At 49.3% G+C, this 26932-nt stretch overlaps 1 protein-coding gene across 3 annotated transcripts in view; it reads left to right on the top strand.

Annotated features, from left to right (window-relative positions):
* The first annotated feature begins 321 nt into the window (after positions 1 to 321).
* The window catches only part of RBM19 (RNA binding motif protein 19), a 168962-nt gene continuing 142351 nt past the window's right edge, over positions 322 to 26932 (top strand). For all 3 annotated transcript variants that reach the window (XR_008620506.1, XM_034934590.3, XM_008957824.4), the window contains exons 1-15: positions 322 to 521; positions 4313 to 4495; positions 6550 to 6669; positions 6825 to 6863; positions 7324 to 7516; positions 8679 to 8947; positions 11519 to 11599; positions 14142 to 14220; positions 16573 to 16644; positions 17686 to 17889; positions 19259 to 19389; positions 20248 to 20369; positions 20799 to 20895; positions 24288 to 24398; positions 26529 to 26729. Coding sequence is in view for 2 of the 3 variants with exons in the window: in XM_034934590.3 (XP_034790481.1) it covers positions 486 to 521; positions 4313 to 4495; positions 6550 to 6669; positions 6825 to 6863; positions 7324 to 7516; positions 8679 to 8947; positions 11519 to 11599; positions 14142 to 14220; positions 16573 to 16644; positions 17686 to 17889; positions 19259 to 19389; positions 20248 to 20369; positions 20799 to 20895; positions 24288 to 24398; positions 26529 to 26729 (1938 nt within the window). In the remaining variant the exon portion in view is untranslated. The remainder of the gene's footprint in view (positions 522 to 4312; positions 4496 to 6549; positions 6670 to 6824; positions 6864 to 7323; positions 7517 to 8678; positions 8948 to 11518; positions 11600 to 14141; positions 14221 to 16572; positions 16645 to 17685; positions 17890 to 19258; positions 19390 to 20247; positions 20370 to 20798; positions 20896 to 24287; positions 24399 to 26528; positions 26730 to 26932) is intronic.

Genomic DNA, 26932 nt, shown 5'->3' with positions numbered 1-26932 from the left:
ATTTGTGTTGGCTGGCAATCTCTCTAAACTTCACTTTCCCCATTTCTACGAGGAAGGCAAGGGTCCCTAATCTTGCCCCCGTTCTCAGGGCAGTCCTAAGGCTCAATAATAAAAATAAAATAAGAAAAAGGCGAGAACGCGATTGCCCGGTTGGCGCGACCCTTAACACCGAGCTAACCCGGCGCATGTTAGGGACCGGCGCCCCCTGCCGCCTTCTCCGCTGCATTGGCGTCTCACAGAATCCGCCCAAGGCCCTGCGCCTGCGCAAAATGCAAGCGCCCAGGCCCACCCCTTGTGGGGTGTGACTTCCCTGAGTAGTTTTGGATTAGCCACGCCTACTTCCGGACAGGTCAGCCCACGGTCTCAGCCACATGACTGTGTTCCGGCTCGGTAAAGATGGCGGCGCCCAGGGCGGTAGCGTGAAACTTGTTGGTGGAAGACGCTGACCAGTCGTGTTGGAATCAAAACAGCGGGGACCCTGCGCCATGTCGCGACTGATCGTGAAGAATCTCCCGAATGGGGTGAGTGCAGAGGCAGGACTTGGGAATCTGAAATGAGACCAGCCGGGAGCTGTGAGGTAGCGAAGAGATGCCTGGAGGTGATCGAAGAATTTTTGCTCTGGGGCAGGACTCCGGGCCAATTCTGAACTCAAAGGGGGCGGGATCCTGGGCTTATCCCCATTTGATCCCGAGGAAAGAGGAATAGTGACTGCTTACGGTTTCACGGCCGGTTGTTTGGTACCTGACTCCTAACACACCTCTTCTCGGGGAGATGACAACTCCCACCTTGTGGCGAATACCCTGCTCCCACAACCTCTTTCATTCGATCACTGTTTTTTAGTTGTTGACCCGGGACATGGTCCGACACTGTATTTATATTCCTCTCCCAGTCTGGAAACTGTTGGGGAAGACATGGGGAATATTAATCTGCGGACCTGCGTTCCAATTCCCACTCCCATCCTTAGGGCAAGTAGGAATACGGAGTGGGTAAAGGGCTTTACAGCATTTATCCAGTAAGTAGGGAGTGGTGACCCAGCCATACTTTTTTGTTTCCCTGGAGCCCAGCGCAGAACCCGACACATGGTAGGCAAAATAGGTGAATGTACGTAATATTAGTTGATTAGATGCGGTGGGCTCGAATGGATCATCCTTTTTTCTCTCTCTCGCTGTTTTTTGTTCTGTTTTGTTTTTTTGTTTTTAAATGGATTACTGCTCCATCCATCAGGTTAGACAGTGTCTCTTGATGCCTCGCTTTGTGGGATGAGGATTTTTAGCGTAGCTGCACTTCCTTTCCCTCCCAAATTCAGCTTTGTTGTGTTTCAAGTGTAGTTGATTCTCTTATCATTGTTTGTCTTATCTCCTTTTTTCTCTCTCTCTTTCATGACTTTTTTTGGTTTTGTTTTTTGTTTTTTTCTTTTTTTGTTTTTTTTTTTTTTTTGTAAACGGAGTCTGGCTCTGTCTCCCAGGCTGGAGTGCGGTGGAGCAATCTCGGCAGTCTCGGCTCACTGCAACTTTTGCCTCCCGGGTTCTAGCGATGCTCCTGCCTCAGCCTCCCAAGTAGCTGGGACTACAGACACGCGCCACCACGCCCGACTAATTTTTTTTATTTTTAGTAGAGACATGGGGTTTCGCCATGTTGGACAAGTTGGTCTCGAACTCCTGACCTCAGGTGATCCACCGCCTCGGCCTCCCAAAGTGCTGGGATTACAGGCGTGAGCCACTGCACCTGGCCCCCATTTCTGTTCTAATGTTGTGAGTTTTTTCCTTTCCTTTTTTTTTTTTTTTTTTCATTTGTCAGGTGGGACAAAGGAACTTTGTAACACACAGTTTTCAAAATTCAAACAGTATAGTAGTGTATAACATGAGTAGCAAAGTCTTTGCTCTGTCCTACCTTCCCTCTCTGTCCAGGAGTAACCATCTTCATTGATTTGTTTTTGGGACTCCTCACATGTATCTCTGTATATTCGAGGAGTGTACTTTCCTCCTTTTGACCTGCCTGCCCCAGTGACTATCTGCTAGGCCTCAACTGTGAAAAATAAGGAATTTAGATCATCTGTTCCTCCTCTCCAGTGTCTGTAATATTCTTGTTTTTAATTATCCTGTTATAATCTCTGAGTAGTATACTTAAAAATATCTATTACTCATCCATCCATCAGGTTAGACATGTCTCTTGATGCCTTGCTTTGTGCGATGAGGATTTTTAGCGTGGCTGCACTTCCTTTTCTTCCCAAATTCAGCTTTGTTGCACTTCACAGTGTAGTTGACTCTCTTATCATTGTTTGTCTTATCTCATGAATGAAAGAATAATAAAAACAAGGGCAGTTGCAGCTGACACTTGGAGAGTTTACTGTGTGCCAGGCACTGTTCCAGGTGCTTTAGGTAAAGTAACATTTAATCCTCACCATATCCCTGTGAGGTAAGTTTTATTTTTACGCCCATTTTAAAGGTAAAGAAACCAAGATACAGCGAGGTACAGGGATTTGCCTGAGGTCACACACTGGTGTAATTTATAGAGCAGGGATTGAATTGAGCAATCTTTAGTTTAGGGATTGAATTGAGGAAATAATTAGTAGTGAGTACTTGTGATATTGCCGACACTGTAGATAGAGGTGGATAAGCCTGTGTCCTTATTTTTAATGGGACTTGCAGGCTAGCAGAAAAGAGAGGCACCAGATCATTACGATGCAAGGTGCATCACTGACATGTGAACCGAGTGCTGTGGGAGCACAGTGAGGGTTGGTTATCTCGTCCATCTAAGGCATCTAAGAAAGGCCTCCTGGAATAGGAGATGATTGAACTGAGAATGAGGAGTTAGCCAGGGCCTGTCTTGGGAAATGTCACCCAGAGGGGACAACCAAAGTAAAACCTCGGAAGTGAGAAGGCTGTGAGGAATTTGTCAAAGCGTGGTGCTGAAGAGGTTGGTCGGGGCAGATCTTGAAGAATTGCATGTTTTCCTTTAGGTGCTTGTCCTTGAGACTTTGGTGCCAGAAAGTCACCGAAAGGTTTTTGGCAAAGGAATGATGGATTCAGACTTGAGCCAGGTCTCTCCCAGGCACTGAGGAATTGAATTCACTGTCTTATATTTCTGAATTGAGTCACAAACCTTGATTCTGTAGGCCTTGGGCAGATCATTTATCCCTTATGAGTTTCATTTTCTCTATAAAATGTGGACAAAAATTCCTAACTCACAGTGTGATTGAGATTTTGATTAGATCAGTTAGTAAGAAGCTACCTCAGAAAATGTCATCTTCTGGCTGGACTGCCAAGGCCTCTAGCTTCTTGCATTTTCAAACTTATTTTGGCTGTTCGTGGGGCCCTGAATGTCCCCTCAACTCCACTACCACACACACAAATATCCCAGTATCTGCTTAGAAAACTGAGTTGTGAGGGTAGCCTGGCTGCAGTGAAGATGGTGAGAAGCCAGGAGCCTGTTTTCCATAGTGTGGGGCTTCTTGACCAAATTATAATAATAGTGTGTTAATTTTTTAGTGCAGCTATAGCAAATTAGCACAAACTTAGTGGCTTAAACAATCCAGACAATCCTTATCTTACAGTTTTGCAGGTCAGAAATCCTAAAATCAAGGCTTTGGCAGGGCTGCAGTCCTTCTGGAAGCTCTGTGGGAATATCTGTCCCTTTGCCTTTTTTCAGCTTCTAGAAGCACCTGCCTTCCTTGGTTCATAGCTATATACTCCATATTTGGAGCCAATAGCATAGCATCTTCCAATCTTTCTGTTTCCATCTTCTCTGATCTTCCCGCCTCCCTCTCATAAGGACCCTTGAGGTGACATTGGACCTGGCTGCATAATCCAGATCATCTCCCCATCTCCATATCAGTCACACCTGACAAGTCCCTTTTGCCTTGTAAGGTAACATATCCACAGTTTCCAGGGATTAAGATGTGGGCATCTTTTGGGGGGGCTTCATTAACAAAGATATATATAGCTTACCATGCTTGTTCATTCTTTCATTTATTCCTACAAGTATTTATTAGGTATCTACTATGTAGCAGACGTAATACTGCTTTTGTAATTGGTCTTATCCTCATAGGAGCCCCATAGGGTAGGAAGATGTCATTTGCAGCCATTATGAGTCATGATTTCCACATCAGTGGGTGGTTAAGGGACTTTCTCAAGGCCACACAACTCGTGCTAGAGTCAGAGCTGGAACCTGTTGTAACTAGAAAAGTACACTCTGCCCCTCTTCATCTAAGGCCACCCTTGGAGAATCTCGTGGCCTCAGGTTTCCAGCCCATTTTGTCCCCTTGCTCTGGGGACTTTCCAGTTCGTCTCTCATTCCTCTCCCTCTGTCCTAGATGAAGGAGGAGCGTTTCAGGCAGCTGTTTGCCGCCTTCGGCACGCTGACAGACTGCAGCCTGAAGTTCACCAAAGATGGCAAGTTCCGCAAGTTTGGTTTTATTGGCTTCAAGTCCGAGGAAGAGGCCCAGAAGGCACAGAAGCATTTCAACAAGAGCTTCATCGACACATCCCGGATCACAGTGAGTGGGCAGGAGTCTCACCCTTACCTGCCTGTCAAGTGTGACGTTGTTTGATCTTTCACTCAGCACTTGAGTTCAAAGACCGTCCCTCTTCACTTTGTGATGTCTTTGGTTTTCTTCCTCACCGATTCACACACTTTCATGTGCATACAAATCACCTGAGAGCTTATTATAATAGCTTCCTGGGCCCGTCCCCAGAGCATCTGATTCAGTGCATGGAGTCAGGACCCAAGAATTCACACATCCAACAAGCCCTCAGGTGACGACCATGCTGCTGGTCTGAGGCCCACACCTTGAGAACCACAGCTCTACCTCATCCATTCACTCATGCATTTAGCAAGCACTCAATGATGCTGGGAGTTTAGAGAAAAAGGTGATGCCTCAGCTCCTGTCCTCATGGAGCCTGCTGTCTCTGGGCAGGCAGGGGGCTGACAAGTCAGCAGGCTGCTTTGGCTCAGTGACATCAGTGCTATGATAGGGTGAGCCCCAGGGACTGTGGGAGAACAAAGATCTATAGCCGGACCAGGGAGGAGTCAGGAAAGCTTCCTGGAGGAGGGGGCTCCACTCAGGTCACTCGTGTATTTAGTGACTTCGTAAAAACATCTCTAATGCTTTGTTGAGAAGGAAAAAACAGATGATGGATAAATATATATATGTCTCGTGATCCTATATAGACACAATCGTATTCCTCTATCCATACATATGTGATAAATGCATAGAAGGCCATAGGATAGGATTTGTACCAAAATACTAATCATTCCTCTCCATGAGTGATAGGAATTGGAGTACATCTTTTTTAACTTCCATTGTACTTTTGTATATTATTTGAATTTTGTACCGTGAGCATGTCATTATTATAGAGATAACAAGCCTATTTTGAAAGTGTGCACAAAAGGGATTGTAACTGGCCAGGTGTGGTGGCTCCTGCCTATAATACAAGCACTTTGGGAGGCTGAGGTGGGAGGATCACTTGAAGCCAGGAGTTCAAGACCAGCCTGTGCAACATAGCAAGACTGCGTCTTTACAAAAATAAAAAAAAAAAATTAGCTGGGCATGGTGACATGTGCCTGGAGTCCTAGGTATTCAGAAGGCTGAGACAAGAGGATCACTTGAGCCCAAGAGTTTGAGGCTGCAGTGAGCTATGATCATGCCACTGCAGTCCAGCCTGGGCAACGGAGTGAGACCCTGTGTCTTAAAAAGGATTGCAACCAGATGGCAGCTCCTTCCCCCAGGGGCAGTGGTTGGTTGACCAGCATCAGCCTTAACTGTGGCTGGGAGTGGCTTGCGGTGGTGGATGCCCCAGTAACCAGCGCTCTCAAAGTCCTCTCAGAGGAGTGTATTGGAGGTTTTAGGGCCTGAATAGTGCGTCAGCTCAGGCTGGGTCTCCAGTACTCTTCCTTCCCTCCAGTGGTCACCCCAGTGCCCCTATCACCCTAGAATTGTTCTCTGGAGCCAGATGAGCTTACTTTATGATAATTAACCCAGGGCAGTGTGGGGTAACTGTGGTAGCCACTGCCCCACATTACCCTGCCCAGAGCCTGGTTGAGTGCTTGGCCCAGGTCATCTCATGCCATCCTCACAGCCACCCTGTAGAGTGGATGGTTAAGAACTCGGGTTCCAGAGCCCAGAGACCCCCTGAGTTCCAGTCTTCACTCTGTCACTTATTATCTGGGTAACCCAGGGAAATTGACTTCTTGATGCTCCAATTTCTTGATCTGAATTGTAGAAAGTCATAGCTGTCACTGACATGAGAGGCTCGGTGTATCAGTACTTGCAGAGCACTTCAGACAGTACCTGGCATGTGGAGTTCCTCAGTAAGTGGCAGCTATTACCATTACAGTATTACAGACTCATAATGATAGACTGTTAGAGTATTGTATTCTAGACTTGAAGGGAAAGAAAGCCCAGGCTAAGGGGTGACGTGTAATCTACTTCAGCAAACTCAGCTAGGCAGTGACAGTTGTCTAAAATGCCCGAGCTCCCAGGTGCCGAAGGGCAGCACCCAACGCCTGGGTGCCATGGCAGGTGTGAAAATCACTCTCTTTCCCACACAGGTGGAGTTCTGCAAGTCATTCGGGGACCCAGCCAAACCCAGAGCCTGGAGCAAACATGCCCAGAAACCAAGCCAGCCCAAGCAGCCTCCAAAAGACTCTACTACTCCAGAAATTAAGAAAGTATGTAAAGGGTCACTCTAGCCTCTGTCCCCACTGCCAGCAGGGTAGTCACTCACTTTTGGTTCCCAAAGATGGGCCCTCCCAGGTCAGTGCAGTTCTGTTTCCCAGCTCTCTTCATCTGTGTGACCCTCACTCTCTGTGCCTTCTGTTTTCAGGATGAGAAGAAGAAAAAGGTGGCAGGTCAACTGGAGAAGGTGAGTCTGTCCTGTTGCCCAAGGAGGAGAGAGGGCGGGCAGCAGGTGGAAGAGGGTGGAGACTGGAGAGGTTAGAGGCTGGGAGAGGGTGGAGGCTAGGAGACCGTAGAGGCTGGAGAAGGTGGAGGCTAGGAAAGGGAAGAGGCTGGAGAGGGTGGACACTGGGAGGGGGAGGAGGCTGGAGAGGATGGAGGCTGGCCCTGGCAAGCAGAGCTGTGCCTCTGGTCTCCCCTGGCCTTGTCTTCTTGTCCTCTTAGTTTTGTCTAGTGAGGAGTCAACTCTGCCTTCCTCAGAACTGACCCAGCTGAACCTCGGGGTCCTCTAGAGAATGGGGGAAATTAGCTTGAGGGATCTTCTCACCCTCTTAAGAGTTAGAAAGATCAAGCCCCACCTGAGCCTTCTCTGCCTCTTCCTCTCTCTTTTTCCCGTGTCCCTGCCGCCCGGGTTCTGGTGCCACCAGCTGAAGGAGGATACAGAGTTCCAGGAGTTTCTGTCAGTTCATCAGAGGCGGGCGCAGGCAGCCACTTGGGCGAATGATGGCCTGGATGCTGAGCCCTCGAAAGGGAAGAGCAAGCCGGCCAGTGACTACCTGAACTTCGACTCCGATTCTGGGCAGGAGAGTGAGGAGGAGGGAGCCAGGGAGGACCTGGAAGGTGAGGGCATGGGGACTGTGTGCTCCATGCGCACGGACCTGTGCTTGCCACTGGGCTAACCGGCACTGGGGGCCCCTCTGTGCAGACTCTAGGAGTCAGGTGAGCCCTTGAGCTCTCCATTGGGGGTGATGATCCCTCTGCAGGTGCATCTGTCTTCACTGATCCTAGCTGTGTATTCAGTCAGTCAGTCAACAAATATTTCTTGAGCACCTATTATCTGCCAGGCATACTTCAGGCATTGGGACCATGTTGATAAGCAAAAGACAGAAGGGTTTATTCCCCTATGGAGCTGTGATTATGGTTGTGGAGAGAAACAATAAGCAAATAAGTCCACTGTTGGGTATATCATAGGATGATGAATGCTACAGAGAGAAAGCAGGAAAGGGGGACAGGAGAATTATGAGGGAAGGCCTCCCTGAGGAGGTGTGGGAGTGAGCCTTTGTCCTCAGAAGGGGTTTGTGGTGTGGGGGAGGCCTGGTGGGCAAGGAAACAGTTGCAACACAGGAGGGAATGTGCTTGGTGGAGAGCTGGGCATCTATTTGGGTCTAAAGGTGAGAAGATGTACATTTAGTGCAGTTATGCCTGGTAACGTTTCTGCACTAAGTTCACATCCGAGGAACTCAGGGGACTTAGTGGGACACGGTAGGGGAGGGGAGAGGAAAGGGGTTCCAGGCAAGGGAACAGCATCGCAAAGACACAGAGGAAAGGAAAGTGCATGGGCTTGAGGGACTCAATGTGGGTTGGGATGGCTTGAGCAGGAGGAGACAGTGGAAGAAGCCCACGCAGCCAGCCCTGATGAGGAGCCTGGGTTTCACCCTGAGCATTCAGAAACCCCTGGAGGGTGTTAAGCAGAGACTGACCGTCCTGTACCTACTCTGTAAAGTGTCACAGAGGCTGCCGTATAGAGGACTAGGAAGACATGGCTGGTGGCAGGGAGCCAGGAGCTCAATGTGTGGCACAGAGAATATCAAAGCTGCAGTAGCCCTGCCCCGTTTTGGTATTGCTAATCAGAGGACTTATGGGGGATGCTGGGCACAGGGGCCATGGACACGGTGGGCGTGGTGCCTCAGGCCTCTCACTAGGAGGACCATCTACCATTTGCTGCCTCTGACCTCTGGTTTGCTCATAGCTGTCGCTGATCCCAGCCTCCCTGTTTTTCCAGAAGAAGCAAGCCTCGAACCAAAGGCAGCCGTGCAGAAGGAGCTGTCGGACATGGATTACCTGAAATCCAAGATGGTGAAGGCCGGGTCGTCCTCTTCCTCGGAGGAAGAGGAAAGTGAAGATGAAGCCGTGCACTGTGATGAAGGGAGTGAGGCCGAGGAAGAGGATTCCTCCGCCACCCCAGTCCTGCAGGAAAGAGACAGCAAGGGTGCAGGCCAAGAGCAAGGGATGCCAGCTGGGAAAAAGAGACCACCGGAGGCCAGAGCCGAGGTGCGTGTGTATCCCGCAGGTGATGAGGGAGGAGGTGCGCTCTCCTGCTTACCCGTGGTCCCCACAGCTCCTCTGTTAGGAGAGTGGAATGTTGGGGAAAGACGCAGCTCTGCAGTCCAAAGGCTTCCCGATCTTGGCCCTGCCACTTGCTCGCCGTGTGTTCTTTCTGCGTTTCTTTTCTGTTTTTATTTTTATTTTTATTTTTATTTTTTTTGAGACAGAGTCTCACTCTGTCACCCAGGCTGGAGTGCGGTGGTGCAATCTCAGCTCACTGCAACCTCCGCCTCCTGGGTTCAAGTGATTCTTCTGCCTCAGCCTCCTGAGTAGCTGGGATTATAGTCACACCCAGCTAATTTTTTGTATTTTTAGTCGAGATGGGGTTTTGTCATGTTAGCCAGGCTGGTCTCAAACTCCTGACCTCAAGTGATCCACTCATCTCAGCCTCCCAAAGTGCTGGGATTATAGGCATGAGCCACTGCACCCAGCCTCTGCATTTATTTTCTGTTGCTAACCTGGAGAGGTCACCTGCCTTCCAGAAATTGCCTATAAGTAGGGTGACAACTAAATTATTGTCAACACTAAGTTAAAAGTGAGATGCTAGTCCAGTGGGGTGCCAGGCTGTGGATGTAGTTACTGCAGGTCTAATGACTACAGATACAGTGAACAACTATCCCGGGCAAACTGGAGCAGCCCCGGTCAACACACCCATATCCCACCAATGGGGCAGAAGTGAGCTGAGTGATGGCTCTGAGCCTTTATCCTTTGTATTTAGTAACAACACAGGCAGAGGGGTGCAGACCAGTCATCAGCAATCATAGGGAGGATCAACTGAGCCTGCGCTACACACTAGGCTCCATGCCTGCCATGCTGTTGCATCTCATCACTATCTGGAGGGCAGTATTGCTCTTGTTCCATTTTACAGATGAGGAAACAGGCCTGGAGAAGGAAGGCGCCTCAGCCAGGGCACCATGGCTGGGAAATGGTGGGTTCAGGACTTAGCCCCAGGTCTGTGGGGTCTGAAGTCGAGATAATAAATGTGGGCGCTTCCCCAGAGGTCGGCCAACTTGTCTCTGACCTGGGAGTCCTCTCTGCATCACAGACAGAGCAGTTTAACATGTTGTCCAGGTCCCTGTTCCCTCCTTTCTCTGTGAAGCATCACTTCTCTCCCTGCCTAGCCCTGTATTTTTTTTTTTTTTTTTTTTTTTGAGACAGTCTTGCTCTGTCGCCCAGGCTGGAGTGCAGTGGTGTGATCTCAGCTCACTGCAGCCTCTGCCTCCCGGGTTCAAATGATTCTCATGCCTCAGCCTCCCAAGTAGCTGGGATTACAGGCACACACCACCATACCCAGCTAATTTTTGTATTTTTAGTAGAGATGGAGTTTCACCATATTGTCCAGGCTGATCTTGAGCTCCTGGCCTCAAGTGATCAACCCACCTCAGCCTCCCAAATTGCTGGGATTACAGGCCTGAGCCACTGCACCTGGCCGCAGCCCTGTATTTTCAAATGAGATGAAAGCAAGCTTCATCCTCTTTTCTTTCCTCTTTTCCCTCTCTTCTTTCTCCCTCCTTTTATTTTCTGCCTCTTCTAATTATGCATCCTGTCCTTTTTTTTTCCCCCAAAATTGTATATTTCAGTGAGGTAGTAGAATGTGGGGAAGTCAGAATTATGAGTTCAAATCCTAGTTCCATCATTTAGTAGCTGTTGGTCCTTGGGTGAGATACTTTACTTCCTTCAGCCTCTGAATTTACGTTTACAAAAAGGCACTCATGGTAGCACTGCTCCCTGCCTCCGGTTTCTGACCCCGTGCCTAAGTATATGCTGGAATTCTGGAATCCAGGTTTCAGGAAGAGAACCCTCTGGAATGCAGCACCCCCAGCAGGGCTCACTCCCCTCTGCCTACCTTGTTACTAAATACAGGATAAAAGGCAGAACCCCACGGTCAAGCGCAGTCACATTTCTGCAACGCATGGACAAGACTGCTTGCGCTGCGTGAATGAGCATAAGCTATATATGGGCTCACATCCACTCAGGGCAGGCTTTGCTGGGAAGTGCATTCAAGTCGGGGCAGGTTTTGTTGCCCTAAAGGTTACCAGAAACTTAGGTTTTTTCAGAGGTGTTTGGATTCCGGAGTTGTGGGAAAAAGGATCCTGAACCCATAATCCCCATGGGATTGTTGTGAAGATGTAGTAGATCACTGGCATCTATAAAGTGCTTGGCTCAGTGTCTGGCACTGATAAGCCCTACATAGTGGTACTGACACCCTTGTTCTTCAGGGCTCCTTCACATTCCCACCCTGCCCCTCCTTGTAGCCCCAGGGTCCCTGTCCAAGTGCCCATAGCTTGCCAGGCTCTGGTTCCAGCCCTCATCTCAGGGGCACATGGAGACTTGGCATCACCTAGCCCCACCTCTGGCCAGACTCCATGCACGGTAGACATTGATTCTTCCCAGCATTCCCCAGCTCCCCCCGGCAGCAGGCACCTTCTCTGGCACTGAAATGTCCCAGTGTGCCACCTCCTGCAGCTGTACGAAGGGTTAGTGTGGCCACTTCTGTTTGTTTTTCTGATCACTCAGACAGAGAAACCAGCAAACCAGAAGGAACCCACCACCTGCCACACCGTGAAGCTGCGGGGAGCCCCGTTCAATGTCACAGAGGTATGTGCTAACTGAGGACAAGGGTCGGCAGCCTGCGGGAGCAGGAGACGAGGGTGGGGAGGCTGGGAGCCTTTGGTGCATGGGGGCTTTAGAGTCGGTTGAGGACATGAGCTGGAAGGAATTGGGGGCCAAAAAGGCTGAGAAATAACATCTCCGGCATCGTCAGGGTCAGGAAACAGGAATGGCTACACCAAGACAAAGGAGGTTCTGGTTTCACTCACCAGTACCCACACCAGAGTGGGCACACACTCTGTTAAAGAAAAGGTTGTGGGGGCAGTCAGCCAGTTAATATTTAAGACTTCGTGATCAACACGGTCTATGTTGTGACTACTCACCCTGCTCTTATAGCAAGGAAGCAGTCTCAGAAAGTAGGTAAAAATAAATAAAACTTTAGTTACAAAAACAGGCAGTGAGCCAGATTTGGCCTGTGGACTGTAGTTTGCTGCCTTTGGGTCTGTAACAGCAGAAGAACACTTAATTTTCATTCTTCATGAAAGTAGTAGTTCAATATAGGAAACTCAAAACCATGTAGCTAAATAAAAAATATTTAAAAATTGCCTGTAAGTAGGATGACTACTAAATTATCATCTACACTAAATTGAGAGTGAGAGGGGTGCTACCCCAATGGGGTGCCAGGCTGTGGATGTAATTACCGCAGGTCTAACGACTCCAAATACAGTGACAACTCATCCCAGGCAAACTAGGGCTGCCCTGGCCAACACACTTGTATCTACCCAGTGACGTCCACTGATACATTTTGGGTGTGTCTTCTTAGATGGTTTTTGTTTTGTTTTCCTTTGTTTTTAGTTTTTATTATTATTATTATTATTTTTTGTGTGTGTGAGACAGGGTCTCACTGTGTTGCCCAGGCTGTAGTACAGTGCTGCCATCATAGCTCACTGAAGCCTCTTCTTGGACGTTTTTGTCTTTGTATGTCTAAGAAGCAATCATTTACTGGGAACTCTTTGGAAACCCCTTTTTCCTCCTCATCACGGTATGTTATAGACCTCTTTGAATATTGAATATACTCTGCTACAGCAGCATTTTTTATGCTCATGCTCTTCCTTACTCAGGGTAAACTTCTGTAGGTTTACTCAGTCCCCTAAATTGGGACGTGGGAGTTACATCCAATTTTTTGCTGTTATAAATAATAATTCAGTTCCTTGGGATTAGGGGTGAGCAGACTTCGTCTGTAAAGGCCAGATGGTAAATATGTCAGGCTTTGTAAGCCATTTAATCTCTGTCACATATTCGTTGTTTTCTCTTTTTTTGGTAAATAATCCTTTAAAATGTAAAAACCATTTTAGCTTGCAAGCCATTCAAAAGCAGACCATGGTGATATTTGGCCCGTGGGCCATAGTTTGCTGATCTTTGCTCCAGATAAATATTCTGTGTAGGCAAATGTGTGTACAATTCTAAGGCTTTGGCACAGAATATCAGTTGCCCTCTGGGAGCATTGCTAGTTTATGCTCGCTGTAGCAGAGTCTACAAGTGCCCATTTTCCTGAACCCTGGGTATTATTAATGTTTCATCAATGTGATAGGTAAAATTGGCATCTCATGTTAATTTATATTTTAAATTACTTGGAAGATGGATCATACTCTCTCACATTTGTAGATCGTGTATATCTTGTTGTCATTGATGTTTTGAGACAGAGTTTCGCCCTTATCTCCCAGGCTGGAGTACAATGGTGCAATCTCAGCTCACTGCAACCTCCGCCTCCTGGGTTCAAGTGATTCTCCTGCCTCAGCCTCTCGGGTAGCTGGGATTACAGGCACCTGTCACCATGTCCAGCTAATTTTTGTATTTTTAGTAGAGACAGCATTTCACCATGTTGGCCAGGCTGGTCTTGAACTCCTGACCTCGGGTGATCACCCGCCTTGGACTCCCAAAGTGCTGGGATTACAGGCGTGAGCCACCCCACCTGGCCAATATATCTTCTCTTTTGGAAAGTGCCCGATCATGTCTTTTGCCCTTTTTTCTCTTGAAGTCTTTATCTGTTCTGGTACTCTATGTTTATAAATTTCTGAATTACAACTTATCAAACTTCAGAGTAGCAAGCATGTAGGTTTTATTAAACTCACTGAGTTGCTTGTAATTTTGTCAGAATTCTTTCAGTACCAACCATTCAGAAAATCACATGCTTTAATTAACAAAACCAAAACCACTAGGTGGGTACTTGCAAAACTAATACACAAAAACCAAATACTCAAGCTTAATGAGAAGCGAAAAAAGCCAGATTTAATCCTAAGTATATAAAATTATCTAGGGGGGAAACAGTGCCTTAAAATGCGGATAGTGACATCGCTATTTTAACGCTGATAGTGACACTGCTATTTTATATTTATATTACTCATTTCTTCTCCAATTTTCTTTTTCAAATTTTCTCCAAGGTAATTGGAGAAGAGATACCTATAAGGAAAGAGAAAAACTAAAGAATGAAACACTTTGTAATCCTTTCTGATTTAGAAATTTGCCCCATGTCTTTTCGTTGGGTTGTACTTTTATTATGTGGTTGGTAAGGGGAAAAAACTTCTTACAGAAAAATGTTATGGAATTCCTGGCACCCCTGAAACCAGTGGCCATTCGAATTGTGAGAAACGCTCATGGGAATAAAACAGGTAAGATCCGGGATGTTTCCAGGTGGGAAAGCGGGTAGACAGTGAAGATTGAAGGTTGGGGTACTTGAATAAGGAAGAAGTTTTAAGGGCACCTGTTTTTCTTCCTGTTTGTGGTCCTCAGTTGTGTGGATGTGGTCAGCCTGGGCAGGTTAAGGCTGCATCTCTTGCCCCAGCCTTTGGTGGCCTAGTGTATATAGGGATGGAGTTCTCACCTGTGCTTTTCATCCTTCCCTTCCTCTTCTTAGCCTTTGCCTATCTCAGTGGGCTCACCTATTACGCTGAAACAAATGCCAACAGGTTCTGGGGTTTGCTAGGCCAAGTCCACAGGCAGCTCTGCTGGTGGGCAGGGCTCTTAGTTGCTGAGCATGTGTGGTGTTGCCCCGTGCCACCCTCCCTGCAGGTTTATACTCTGGGCAACCAGGCACCTCCCTTGGCTTCAGAGCCCTGGGTTCTGGTTGTCCTGAGATGAGCAGTGTGGCTGGAAGGCAGAGTGTCTGAGCTCGGGGAGGTGGGCACCTGTCCGTGCCTACTTCTTGCTGGCCAGGACACTGGGAGATTCAGCAGCTGACTTGCTACTTCTCAAGAGAACCACACTGAGGCCCTGTAGCTGCGGGGAGCCTGGAGGCCGGAAGCCGCTGGATGTGTACTCTGTCTTTGGCAAGAAGACACTGGCCTGGGTAGAGCAGTTGAGATCTACCTAGGCTGACATGTGGGGAAGAAAGTGTGCTTGAGGGATGGTCTCCTCACTGTCATGTTTCTGCATTTCTTCCCCAGCTCTCCTCTTATCACGGAAGTCCCACTTACCCGGCTGATCCATTCAGCCACCCATCCTTCTCCTTGCAGACTGATTACAGGGCAGGATGAGGTCAGGGTAAAGGGCTCTGCCTAAGTGCAGATCTCAGGTAGGAGCCCTATGACCTTGGACAAGGGACTTAGCCTCAGTTTGTTTGTGTGTGTGAGTGTGTGTGTGTGTGTGTGTGTGTGTGTGTGTGCAGTCAGGTAAATCTGTCTCACCAAGTTGCATGAATGGCTCTGTGTACAGCATTTAGAGCAGTGCTGAGCCCCTGTTGCACACTCCGTGAAAGCTGCTGTTAATATTCATCATGGTGGTGGTGATGGTGCTGGTACCCTTGGTTTTATGGCACTTCACAGACCAGGGAGGGAGCAGGAAGAAGCATATCTGAGTTGTCAGACCCAAGAGAAAACCATATTGGAGGCCCCAGAGTTGGAGAGAGCTGGCATCCAAGCATGAAATGTTGAAAAGCAGCAGAATGTCCCCTGCAGGAGAGCTGGGGAGGAGGCAGGCTGGGCCCCTTAAGCTTTAGGGGCCTCATTAAAGATTGTGTGTCTCAGCTACTCAGGAGGCTGAAGTAGGAGGATTACTTGAGCCTAGGAGTTCAAATCCAGCCTGGACAACATAGCAAGACCCAATCTCAAAAAGAAAAAGATTGTGGGCTTCAGTCTGGATGCAGGGGCCCCTGGGAGCTTAGAGCAGGGGAGGGCAGTGATCACATTTAGGATGGTCCCTGGCAGGTGAAGAATGGGTCCTGGAGCCAGGCGTTTGCCATCGTCTAAGGGAGGATCAGTGGTGATGGGGCCTAGGGTGTGGCCATGGAGAGGGGGAGGGAAAAGGATGGAAGATGTTTATGGGGATGGATGAGGTGCCTGGATATAGGAAAGGAGGGCATGGAGGAGTCACAGAAAGAATCTAAACAGCCTTGTGATTAAAGGCAGAAAACCCAAGGGCTTTGGACCAAGTATTAGACATTGCCAGCTATTAGCCGAGTGCCCCTCGGAGTATTTCTTTAATGCTCCAGAAAAGCAGGGGAATGGTCCTCACCTTGTTGCCTCACAGGTTTGAGGCCCAAAGAGGTCAGGAAGCAGAGCCTCTCATGCTAGAGGAAAGACTCCCCCATTTGCTTGTTTTTTTGTGCAAGTCAAGGCCTCAGGTGCCCAGGAGCAGAGTGGGTGTGGAGAAGGTGCTTCCAGCGCCTAGATGGGTCCTCATGCTGCAGCCACAGGCCCTTCTCCAGAGAATAGCTTAGAGCAGGTGCCAGTCGGGGGATGGGGGTGAGGCTTGGAGGGAGACAGAAAGGCCTCCTGGGCTTCCAACTCCTGGCATTCAGCATCTTCATCCACGACACCGGGCTGGGGTCTGTACACTCCCTGCAGAGGGAAATTTGGCTGTGGGTGGGAGAGAGAGAGGGAGACCCTTTGTATTTTGGAGATTTGACCAAGGTAGAGGTTTCTCCCTCACTTTCTGCTCCTAGCACAGTATGGGTGTTCCTCTGGGGACCACCACAAGTGTCTGCAAGGCCTGCAGATTTTACCTCTGTCATTGTCCTCTGTCAGGATACATCTTTGTGGATTTCAGCAATGAAGAGGAAGTGAAGCAAGCTCTGAAATGCAACCGGGAGTACATGGGTAAGGAAGCCCTGGCCACGTGCTTTCTCTGTGTTACAGCGTTCCTTCGTTCCTTCATTTCCTTTACACGTTCTTGTACCAGCACCATCACCACCACCAAGAATGCAGTGTCTCTGCAGACACTGTTCTAGGCACTGGGGACACGGCAGGGAGCAAACAGACCCAAATCCCTGCCCTTTCGGGGCTGACAGAGAGTAAACTGACTTAGGAGGGAGAGACAGGTGGTTAAATGTGTGATCCATGCTACAGGGAAACACAAAGCAGGCACGGGTCCTGGGGAGGGCAGGGATTGGAGGAGGCTTGGCTTTAAACAGGGTCCTGTCTGCTTTGGCCTCACTGAGGGGTGATACTGGGACACAAACCTACGGTTGTGTAGGCTCTGGCTCTACGGACAGGATGTTCAGTAGAGGGAACAGCACGTGCAAATTCCCTGGAGTTGGGAGGTCTTCTGAACAATACCCAGGGATGTATTCTTTGACCAATCCCTGGCCAAGACAAGTGATTTGAATCCAGCCATCAACCCCAGTGAAGACATGAGTTGTGTTAGAGAAGGATGGAGAGCCTTGGGAATCTTGTTAGCAAGTCAGGAGGTGGGTATTTATTGAGCACCTAGTAGTGCCTGTGCAGGATACAGTGATAATAGCACCCTAATCAGGCACAGGGGCTATGCGTGCAAATAAATCATCAGCAGGTAAGTACCCAGGGCTGGGCTGTCACCTAAGACCCTTCCCAAGGCAGAACAGCAAGCAGTGCCAGAGAATACAGCCCGGAGTTTAGAGAATGCATCACCGTGGTCTGGGATAACTCAGGCAGGCTCCCTCCAGGGCTGAAGCTGAACTGGCAGGGTGAGTGAGATTTGGGTTCAGGCCTGGTGTTGGCTTACACTGCCGCCTCAGGTGACAGGGCAGGTGTTGGGTGCTGTCATCTGCCACCTTGATTGTGTTTTCTGGAAGGCAGCAGAGAAGAGTTTGGAGTCACCAGCAAGGAGTTGCTGGCAAGTTCTAGGCCTCCCCCTGGAGCCCTGACTCCTCTTCATTGCAGGTGGGCGCTACATCGAGGTGTTCAGGGAAAAGAACGTCCCCACCACCAAGGGTGCACCAAAGAATACCACCAAATCCTGGCAAGGCCGGATACTCGGGGAGAACGAAGAGGAGGAGGACCTGGCCGAATCCGGAAGGCTCTTTGTACGGAACCTGCCCTACACCAGCACCGAGGAGGATCTGGAGAAGCTCTTCTCCAAATACGGTAGGGGTGTGGCCTCCGGGCCGTGGATAGCCCAGCGGCTATGGGAGCCGGGCTCTCACTCTGACGTCCTGGGTTCAATTCCCAGTGTGCACACGACTCCACATCTCTTGCCTCACTTTTCTCATCTGTAAAATGGGACCAAGTACCCCTGAGCTGCTGTGAGGATTCAGTGACATGATGAATGCAGGGATTCACAGGGCAGGAAGTAAAAGGTATTAATAGCATCACTGGCATCCTTTGCTGTCTGAACTCTCTAACTTCTCCAAATTCAGAATTGAAGCAATTCGGATGACTTTTTTGAGATACTCCCTTGCTGTCCAAACTCATGCCACTCAGTATTGGAATTGAGTAACTGTACAGGTTTCACCTGATGAATATACCTACACGGCGTTCCTCCGTATCTGAACTCTTAATTATGTAAAGTCTTCTTATCCAAGCTGAGCACCAAATAGATTTGATAGTGTCAAGGTTAGTGTTGTTGTTGCTGTTATTTCTCAGGCCATGGGCTTGAGGGCCTGTAGTCCAGCTTGGTCACAACAGGCTGTGTTTGTTTGTGGAGTTACCATTGTTGAAGGGCAGGAAGGGAGGGTTCAGGATGAGGGGAGGTCTTGATACCTTTGAGATCCCCGCAGTGTCTCCCCATGTCTATTCAGAGGCCAGCTGTAGGTTGTGGAGGATTGGAGATGTAGGTTGAACACCTGATGTGGGCCCCGTTGTCAGGGTAAGGGTGCCCTGAGTGGAGCATGCCATCAGGAAAATTGACCTGACCTCCAAGCCTGGGGCCTGCCCCAGTGGAACTGTGTGTTCCATTCACCAGTCTGCTCACCATATCCTTCACACAGGCTGGCATCCCGGCTTACACCTCATGGCTGGGCTGAGGGGGAGAAGCATTTGTCGATATATTGCAAATGTCCATTTGGGAAGGAAAGACCCAGAGAGGGGACGCGGTCACACCCTGGCATTCAGAGTTGAAAGCAATGCAGAAAGGGTGTGCTTTAATTTGAGCATGATGCTAATATCATCATGGAAGACACTTCTTTGGCACTAACTCTAGCAGGCACTGTTTAGTGCACTATGCACGCATGAACGCATTTAGCCCATGAGCTTAGGTACTGTTGTGCTGTTTTACAGATGAAAAGACTGAGGCATGGGGAGGCTTAGTGATTTGCTCAAGGCAAGCTACATGTGTAATAGGTGGTGGTGCTGGGCTCCAGCCCAGGTATTGTTGCTGTTAGGATAGACACACGTAAGGGACTGGGAAATAACACCCATGACCTGTGAGGTTGGCTCACAGCTGGTGCTCACCACATTCTTCCCTGGGGCCAAGTGGCCGCGGCCCACCAGAGACCGACACTTCTCCTGTCCTCAGGTCCCCTGTCTGAGCTCCACTACCCCATCGACAGCCTGACCAAGAAACCCAAGGGTTTTGCATTCATCACCTTCATGTTCCCTGAGCACGCTGTGAAGGCCTACTCGGAGGTGGACGGGCAGGTATTCCAGGTGAGGCCCCCTCCCGGGCTGGCCAGGAGGCTGTGGGGCTCACATGGTCGGGAAAGGCTGGTGTGTGTGTGTGTGTCTGTGTGTGGACACGGGCGTCCACTTTGTGGGCCTAAGAAAACGTGCAATGGCATGCTAAGTCACTGCCTCACTCAAGCCACTGGAGGGTAAGAAGTCGTGTGAGGGCACGGTCTGATCTGTTCTGGTCACTGATCTGTGGCACCTACACCAGTGTCTGGCACTTAGCAGGCACTGAAAAAATACTCCTTGAATGGATGAATTTGCTCTCCGTCTCTATAGATACCACCTTAGAAGAGGAGTAAGAAGAAAAGAATTTTGACAGGGACCTATTAAAATGGCCACAGTGGAATATAAGAAACTTCTCTTTTCCCAGTGTTACCAAGTGATATACTTAGCATACATCCTCAAGCCCCAGGCTGCCTCATCATCACCCTTTTTCCTTTTCTCATTCATTCATTTATTTATTCATGATTTCTTGATCCCCTTGTTGCCATCAGGCCAGACCTGGCCCTGCCGGCATGGACCTCACATTCTTACTCACTGGTGCAGGGACAGGATGCGATGCAGGCTTGAGAGGCGGGGAGAGGGCTGCGGGTGCGGGGTTATACACTGATCGAAGTTTCGTGTGTGTAGCTGTGTCAGGTGGCCCCCTCACGACATCAGGATCCTGTGTCAGGTGGGAAGAGAGTGGCCACGTTCTACCTGACCTCCCTCCCACCCTCTGGTCAGGGTTTCAGTGCTGGGTCCAGCTTACTCGTGGCAGAAGCCAACATCCTTCGGCAGGAAGCAGGGCTTGCAGGCAAGGCTTCTGTTTACTCCCTTCCCGTCATTCCCATCCAGGGCAGGATGCTCCACGTGTTACCATCTACCATCAAGAAGGAAGCCAGCGAGGATGCCAGTGCCCTGGGATCGTCGTCCTACAAGAAGAAGAAGGAGGCCCAGGACAAAGCCAACAGTGCCAGGTCCTCAGTGCCCCTGAAACCGCTGAGCTCCAACCCCAACCCTCTGCCACCCTCACCCTGCCCTTTCTAAGCCACCTGGGTCTTCTGACTCCTGATGGGTTTAGTTCATACCTTACCGAGCTTCCGTTTTCTCATCTGTAAAATGGGAGAATAATAGTAGTGCCTTACTTTTATGGTGCTGTAAGGTTTAAATGAGTGAATGTATGTGAAGTTCTTAGTCCCTGACACAGATGAAGCACTGTTAGGGATGGTCCCTGTCATCATCCGTCTTGTTGTCTTCAGGCCCTGTATACGTAGCCCATGATAGGGAAATTGGGGGCATGTAGATAGGCAGGCCTAGGAGCCCATTTCTTACAGGATTCGTGTCTGAGAACGAGTTCCCCTCATCCAGCTGCGGTCTGATCTCCCTGTTTTGCCTCTGCCTCTTAGCTCTCACAACTGGAACACACTATTCATGGGGCCGAATGCCGTGGCCGATGCCATCGCACAGAAGTACAACGCCACCAAGAGTCAAGTGTTTGACCACGTGAGTAAGGGCCGACCAGTCCTCTCTGGGATCTGGGCCAAACTGAAGGGGAGAAAGAGCAGGAGGTTCGTTGCACTGCTGTTGGCTGTGAGGCTGGGGCCGCCAGGGCTTTCCTCTTGGGCCTTCCCAGAGGCCTCTGGAATGGAAGGTGCTCTCCCAGCCCTCCCTTTGGAAACATCCCCAGCCAGGCTCCAGCCCTGGCTTCTCATGCCCTTATGTGGAGCCACCCCGGAGAATGTGATTGACAGTGGTGTTGACAGGTGACATTCCTGAGCATTAGTGCGTGGTACTCCTCACAATGGCCCTGTGAAGTAGGGTTTGTTGTATCCCATTGTCCAGATGAAGAAACCGAGATCCAGGGACACAATAACTTGTCCAAGGTCACAGACTTGCAAAGAGGTGGAGGTGGGAGGACACCAGGTCTGGCCAACTCCGGTGCCTTGGCTCTGAACCGTGTCTCATGATTTCCGCAGCCCAGGCAGCCCCGGTCTCTGAAGCCAGAGGAGGGGGTCGCTGGGTTCCGTTCCTCCTTCTCTCCCAAGTCTAGCCTTATTCCTTCTGACTTCCCCATCCATCCAGCTCCTCCATATCACATAGCTTTAAAAATCAACATGATGTTTTGATAGACATATAGATAGTGAAATGCTTACCATAGGCCAGCCAATTAACATTTCCATCATCTCACACTTGCCCTTTTTGTGTGTGTGGCAAAAACACTTAAAATCCACTACAAAAGATTTTGCTAGAAGCAGAAATCTCCAATGTTAACTCTAGTCTTCATGTTGTACATTTATATTAGATCTCTAGACTTACACAGCTGACATATCTGCTCTTTTGTATTCTTTCTACTTTGGATCCTATATGTGCTTTGTACCTTCTATAAAAGGATACTTTTTAAAAGGTATATTCAAGTAGGGGTGTGTGTGTGTGTATATATATATGAATGTGTATATATATACATTTTTATATATACATATATATACACATTCATATATATATATACACATGTATATATAATTTTTTTTTTGAGACAGAGTTGCTCTGTCACCCAGGCTGGAGTGCAGGGACATGACCATAGCTCATAGCTCACTGCAGCCTCCCAAATTCTTGGCTAAAGCAGTCCTCCCACCTCACCCTCCCGAGTGGCTAGGACTACAGATGCATGCCATCATGCCTAATTTATTTTTATTTTTGCAGAGATGGGGTCTCACTATGTTGCCCAGTCTGGTCTCAAACTTCTAGGCTCAAGTGATCATGCCACCTTGGCCTCCCAAAGTGTTGGGATTACAGGCAGGAGTCATATAAAGTATATTTTATATATATGAAGTACAAAGTATACTTTGTCTAAGGTACTTTGTAGAAAGCCTGAAAATGCCCCCTTCTTTGTATATTTTGTATCCTCATACCTTCTTTTAAAATGCATGCATCTGGGTTGGGCACGGTGGCTCACACCTATAAACCGAGCTCTTTGGAAGGCTGAGGCAGGTGGATCACTAGAGGTCAGGAGTTCGAGACCAGCCTGGCCAACATGGAGAAACCCCATCTCTACTAAAAATACAAAAATTAGCCTTGTGTGGTGGCGCATGCCTGTAATCCCAGCTATTTGGGAGGCTGAGGCAGGAGAATCGCTTGAACCCAGGAGGCAGGTTGCAATGAGCCGAGATCTTGCCACTGTACTCCAGTGCAGGTGACAGAGCGAGAGTCTGTCCCAAAAAAAAAACAAAAAACAAAAAACAAAACATGCATCTGGAGTTAGAGGCAGCTGAGTTCTTCCCAGGCAAACCTGGGAATGTTTTTGACATGGGTGGATTTGGCTCGTAAGCTCCTTGCCCATTGCTGTCCACCAGGCACTGAAGGTCAGTGCTGTCCATTAGGGAATGTGAGCCACATGTGTAGTTGGAAATGGTCTAGTGGCCACATGTTTAAAAGGCTAAATGAAACAGACAAAATTAACATTAATAATATATTTCATGTAACTCAGTATATCCAAGACATTTTCCCTCCCTCCTGAGACAGAGTTTTGCTCTTGTTGCCCAGGCTGGAGTGCAATGCTGTGATCTCGGCTAACCAAAACCTCTGCCTCTCGGGTTCAAGCAATTCTCCAGCCTCAGCCTCCCAAGTAGCTGGGATTACAGGCACGCACCACCATGCCTGGCTAATTTTGTATTTTTAGTAGAGATGAGGTTTCTCCATGTTGGTCAGGCTGGTCTCGAACTCCTGACCTCAGGTGATCCCCCTGCCTCAGCCTCCCAAAGTGCTGGGATTATGGGCGTGAGCCACTGGGCTGTCCAAAATATTATCATTTCAACATATGCACAATGTTAAAAAAAAAAAATTGCAAGCTATTGTAGTCTTTTTTTCCTCACGGAATTCCGTGTGTGTTTTCCACGGAGAGCACTTTGGATGTGTCGCGTTGCATTTCACATACTGAGGGGCTCTGAGGGGCTTGTGGCACTGTGTTGGATGGCACAATTCTAGACCCAGGCCAGCTGGGGGCCTGCAGCCGCTTCAGATCCCCCGAGTACTCTGAGTTCTCGGAATGCAGCAACCCCCAAAACAGGAGCAGTGAGGTTCCTCTGGTGCTTTCCGATGAGGGAAAAGACACTGACACATTAGCAGAGGTGCAGTGCCGCAGGCCTGGTGAGGGCAGAGAACAGAAAAGCCAAGGGAGGGATAGGGTGTCACCGCAAGGGTGAGCTGGTCAGCAACGTGACACTTAAGCAGAAACTGAATGGAGCAAGGAAATGTGGGGTAAAAGCCATGGAGGCCAAGGTCAACAACTGCAGGAGCCCTGCGGTGAGATGAGCTCAGCATGGGGTGGCAGCAAAGACCCATATGATGAGGGGAGGGAGTGCAGGAGAGGGGACCCTGGGGTCCCAGATCTACTGTGAGAGACCTGGGAAGCCAGAGCCACTGGGGGGCCAAGCACAGTGGCTCACGCCTGTAATCCTGGCACTTTGGGAAGCTGAGGCAGGTGGATTGCTTAAGCCTAGCAGTTCAAGATCAGCCTGGGCAGTATGGCAAAATCCCATCTCTACAAAAAATATAAAAATGAGCTGGAAGTGGTGGGGTGCGTCTGTGGTCCCAGCTACTCAGGAGGCTGAAGTGTGAAGATTGCATGAGTCTGGGAGATTGAGGCTGCAGTGAGCTGTGATCACACCACTGCACTCCAGCCTGGGGGACAGATATGACAGAGTGAGACCCTGTCTTTCTTAAAAAAAAAGAAAAAAAAGCACAGAGCCGTTGGGGGCATCTGATCAATGTAGGAAGGTGAGCGGCATCCGTAGAATCCATTTCCATCCCAGCCTCCTCTTCAGGCTGTTGGGAGATGGGAGGGCCAGCAAGTCACCTGGCCGACAGCCAACCAGAACTCTTCCTTTCCTCTTCCACAGGAGACCAAGGGCAGCGTGGCCGTGCGCGTGGCTCTGGGGGAGACCCAGCTCGTCCAGGAAGTGCGGCGTTTTCTCATAGACAACGGGGTCAGCCTGGATTCCTTCAGCCAGGTGGGTGTTCTCGGCGGCGCCAGCCAGCCAGTAGCCACTGGAGAGTCGAGAATGGCCTTTCCAGGGGAGATGCAGATGGATTTAAGGATCTGGCCTTAATCCTTAATTTAAGGATTGTCTCTAAAGAAAGGAAGAAATGTTACATGGGCTGAGACAAGTGGCCTATCTGACCCTGATTCTGTCTGTCCAGAGCCATGTACAAGAGGTCTGCCTATAACCCCACAGTTCCCCCACACAGATCGGCACCCCCAACATCTCACTCCCCTACCCAGTGGCTTCCCAGAGCATCTGTTATCTGTTCGGGGACTTTGACCCTTCTTGAACCTAGCAGGGAAGAGTCCAGCACCTCAATGTGCCTGTTCTCCACCAAGTAGCAGGTCTTAGATTTATGGATGACTGCAGCTTAGAGGGCCCCTAAGACACCATGAGACCCCTTCATTTTACAATCTGGGATACCAACGCTCAGAGGGGGGGGGTGACTTACAAGGTCAAACAGTCTATATGTGAGAGGAGCCTGGACTAAAACTCAGGGCTTATGACTCCCAAAACAGCCCTTTCAACAGCCTTCCCAGGCCTTACATTTTTACCTCAAGATGGATGAGGAGGATGGATGAATGAAGATGTATGGGGGATGGGTGGATGGATGGATGGATGGATGGATGGATGGAGGATGAATATGGATGGTGGATGAATGGATGGCTTGATGGCTGGATGGATGGATGGTGGATGAATACAGATGATGGATGGATGGATGGATGGATGGATAGATGGATAAAATAAATATACTAATAGCTAACATTTATTAAGACTTACCAAAGCACTCTTCTAAGTTTACATGTTTAATTAGCTCATTTCATTCACATGGCCACTCTGTGAAAGCAGCTCTACTGTGCTTCCCACCCTACAGAAGGAACCACAGTCACAGAGGGGTGAAGTCACTTCACAGCTAGTCATGGTGGAGCTGAGTTTGAACACAGGCCTTAAACTGTAACACTGCGGCCTGAGTTGCACCTAAAAGGCCCACAGGTGCCCAGCCTTTCCCACCTGCAGATGGGTTTCACTCCCCTCACCTCACTCAATCCTCATAGTAACCTTGTGTGGCCTCTATAAGATGGGTGTGACTGTTAGCCCATTTTGCAGATGAGAAAAATTGAGGCCCACAGAAACAAGGTAATTGACCCAAGGTCTCAGGTTACATTAGCGGCTGAGCTAAGACTTATTCCCAGATAGGCCATATGCCTAGATTTTTCCATTATATTTTGTTGGCTCTTTTATCCTCCTCCAACATTATTTTTTAATAAAATTATTGCTAACGTTTTCAGAGTGCTCATATTACATGTATTTTTACTAACCCATTTAATGAAAACTTTTCCTGGAGCGATCCTGTGAAATAAATGCTCTGTCCTTGCTGTCACTGCGGGAGCTGAGGCACAGTTAAGTACATTTCTCAAGGCTGAATAGCTTAGTCTTTTAGTTTTGGTTCTCCCAGAAGCAGATTCTGAGACAAGGATTCAAGGGCAAACAGTTTTGGGGGCAGTGCAGAAAACTCTGGTGAGAAAGGGATGCAGGGAAGGGAAGGAGCCCAGGGTGCAGAGTGTGCTGCTGCAGTACGCTGCCCTGTGGCTGCCTGGAGCTCTGCCTAGGGGAAAGCCTGCAGCGCTCACACCTCAGTCTCATCCCACCCAAGGACAAGGAGTGCAGCAACTCCTGAGAGCTGTGGGCTGCTCCCAGGGGGCGTTAGCTCTGCAGCACGTCCTGCTGGCTGCACGTGGTAGCAGGTGGGCGGTCTGTAGTTCAGGAAAAAAAGCCTTGGTACTGAGATGCAGACCCCAGCCACTGGAAGCCTTGGAAAGTGCGGCCCTGCTCAGGAGTGGAGGAGGGGCTGGGATTTGATCCAGAAGCTCCAGCTTCAGAGTCCCAGGCCTTACCCCCTCTGCAGAGCTGCCTCGCAGCCTTACAGGGAGCATCATGCCAGAGAGGGTCGTTCCTCCTGGGTCTTCCTCCTAAGTGCCTGGTTGCTGAGGTTCCAAATGGAGAGCCTCGTCTGGAGAGCCCCATGATCCCTGCTGGTGTCAGCTGGGGACCCTCCTCCCTCCTGTGGTCCCATGTGTGTGCATTTCCTCTTTGCAGGCTGCAGCAGAGCGAAGCAAGACTGTGATTCTGGTCAAGAACCTCCCGGCAGGCACCCTGGCGGCCGAGCTGCAGGAGACCTTTGGCCGTTTTGGCAGCCTGGGCCGCGTGCTGCTGCCAGAGGGCGGAATCACTGCCATCGTGGAGTTCCTGGAGCCCCTGGAGGCCCGCAAGGCCTTCAGGCATCTGGCCTATTCCAAGGTAGGGTTGCTGGAGACCCAGAGTTGATCTGGAGAAGGACCAGTGAGGGCTGCTTCAAGGGAGAGGGTGCAGTGGGCTATGGATTCACAGATGTGGCACATGGGAGCTCACCCTAAACCGCCCGTCACGATCATGGCTGAATATCATCCCTGCTGCCTGAAAACCTGTCTGGATGGGAAGAATGGGAGACGGAAGTTCTTTTT

The sequence above is a fragment of the Pan paniscus genome, chromosome 10 (assembly GCF_029289425.2).
Source record: "Pan paniscus chromosome 10, NHGRI_mPanPan1-v2.0_pri, whole genome shotgun sequence".
In the NCBI taxonomy this organism is placed as follows: domain Eukaryota; kingdom Metazoa; phylum Chordata; class Mammalia; order Primates; family Hominidae; genus Pan; species Pan paniscus.
The sequence above is the reverse complement of the archived record's forward strand: the minus strand, read 5'-3'. Positions and strand labels throughout refer to the sequence as shown.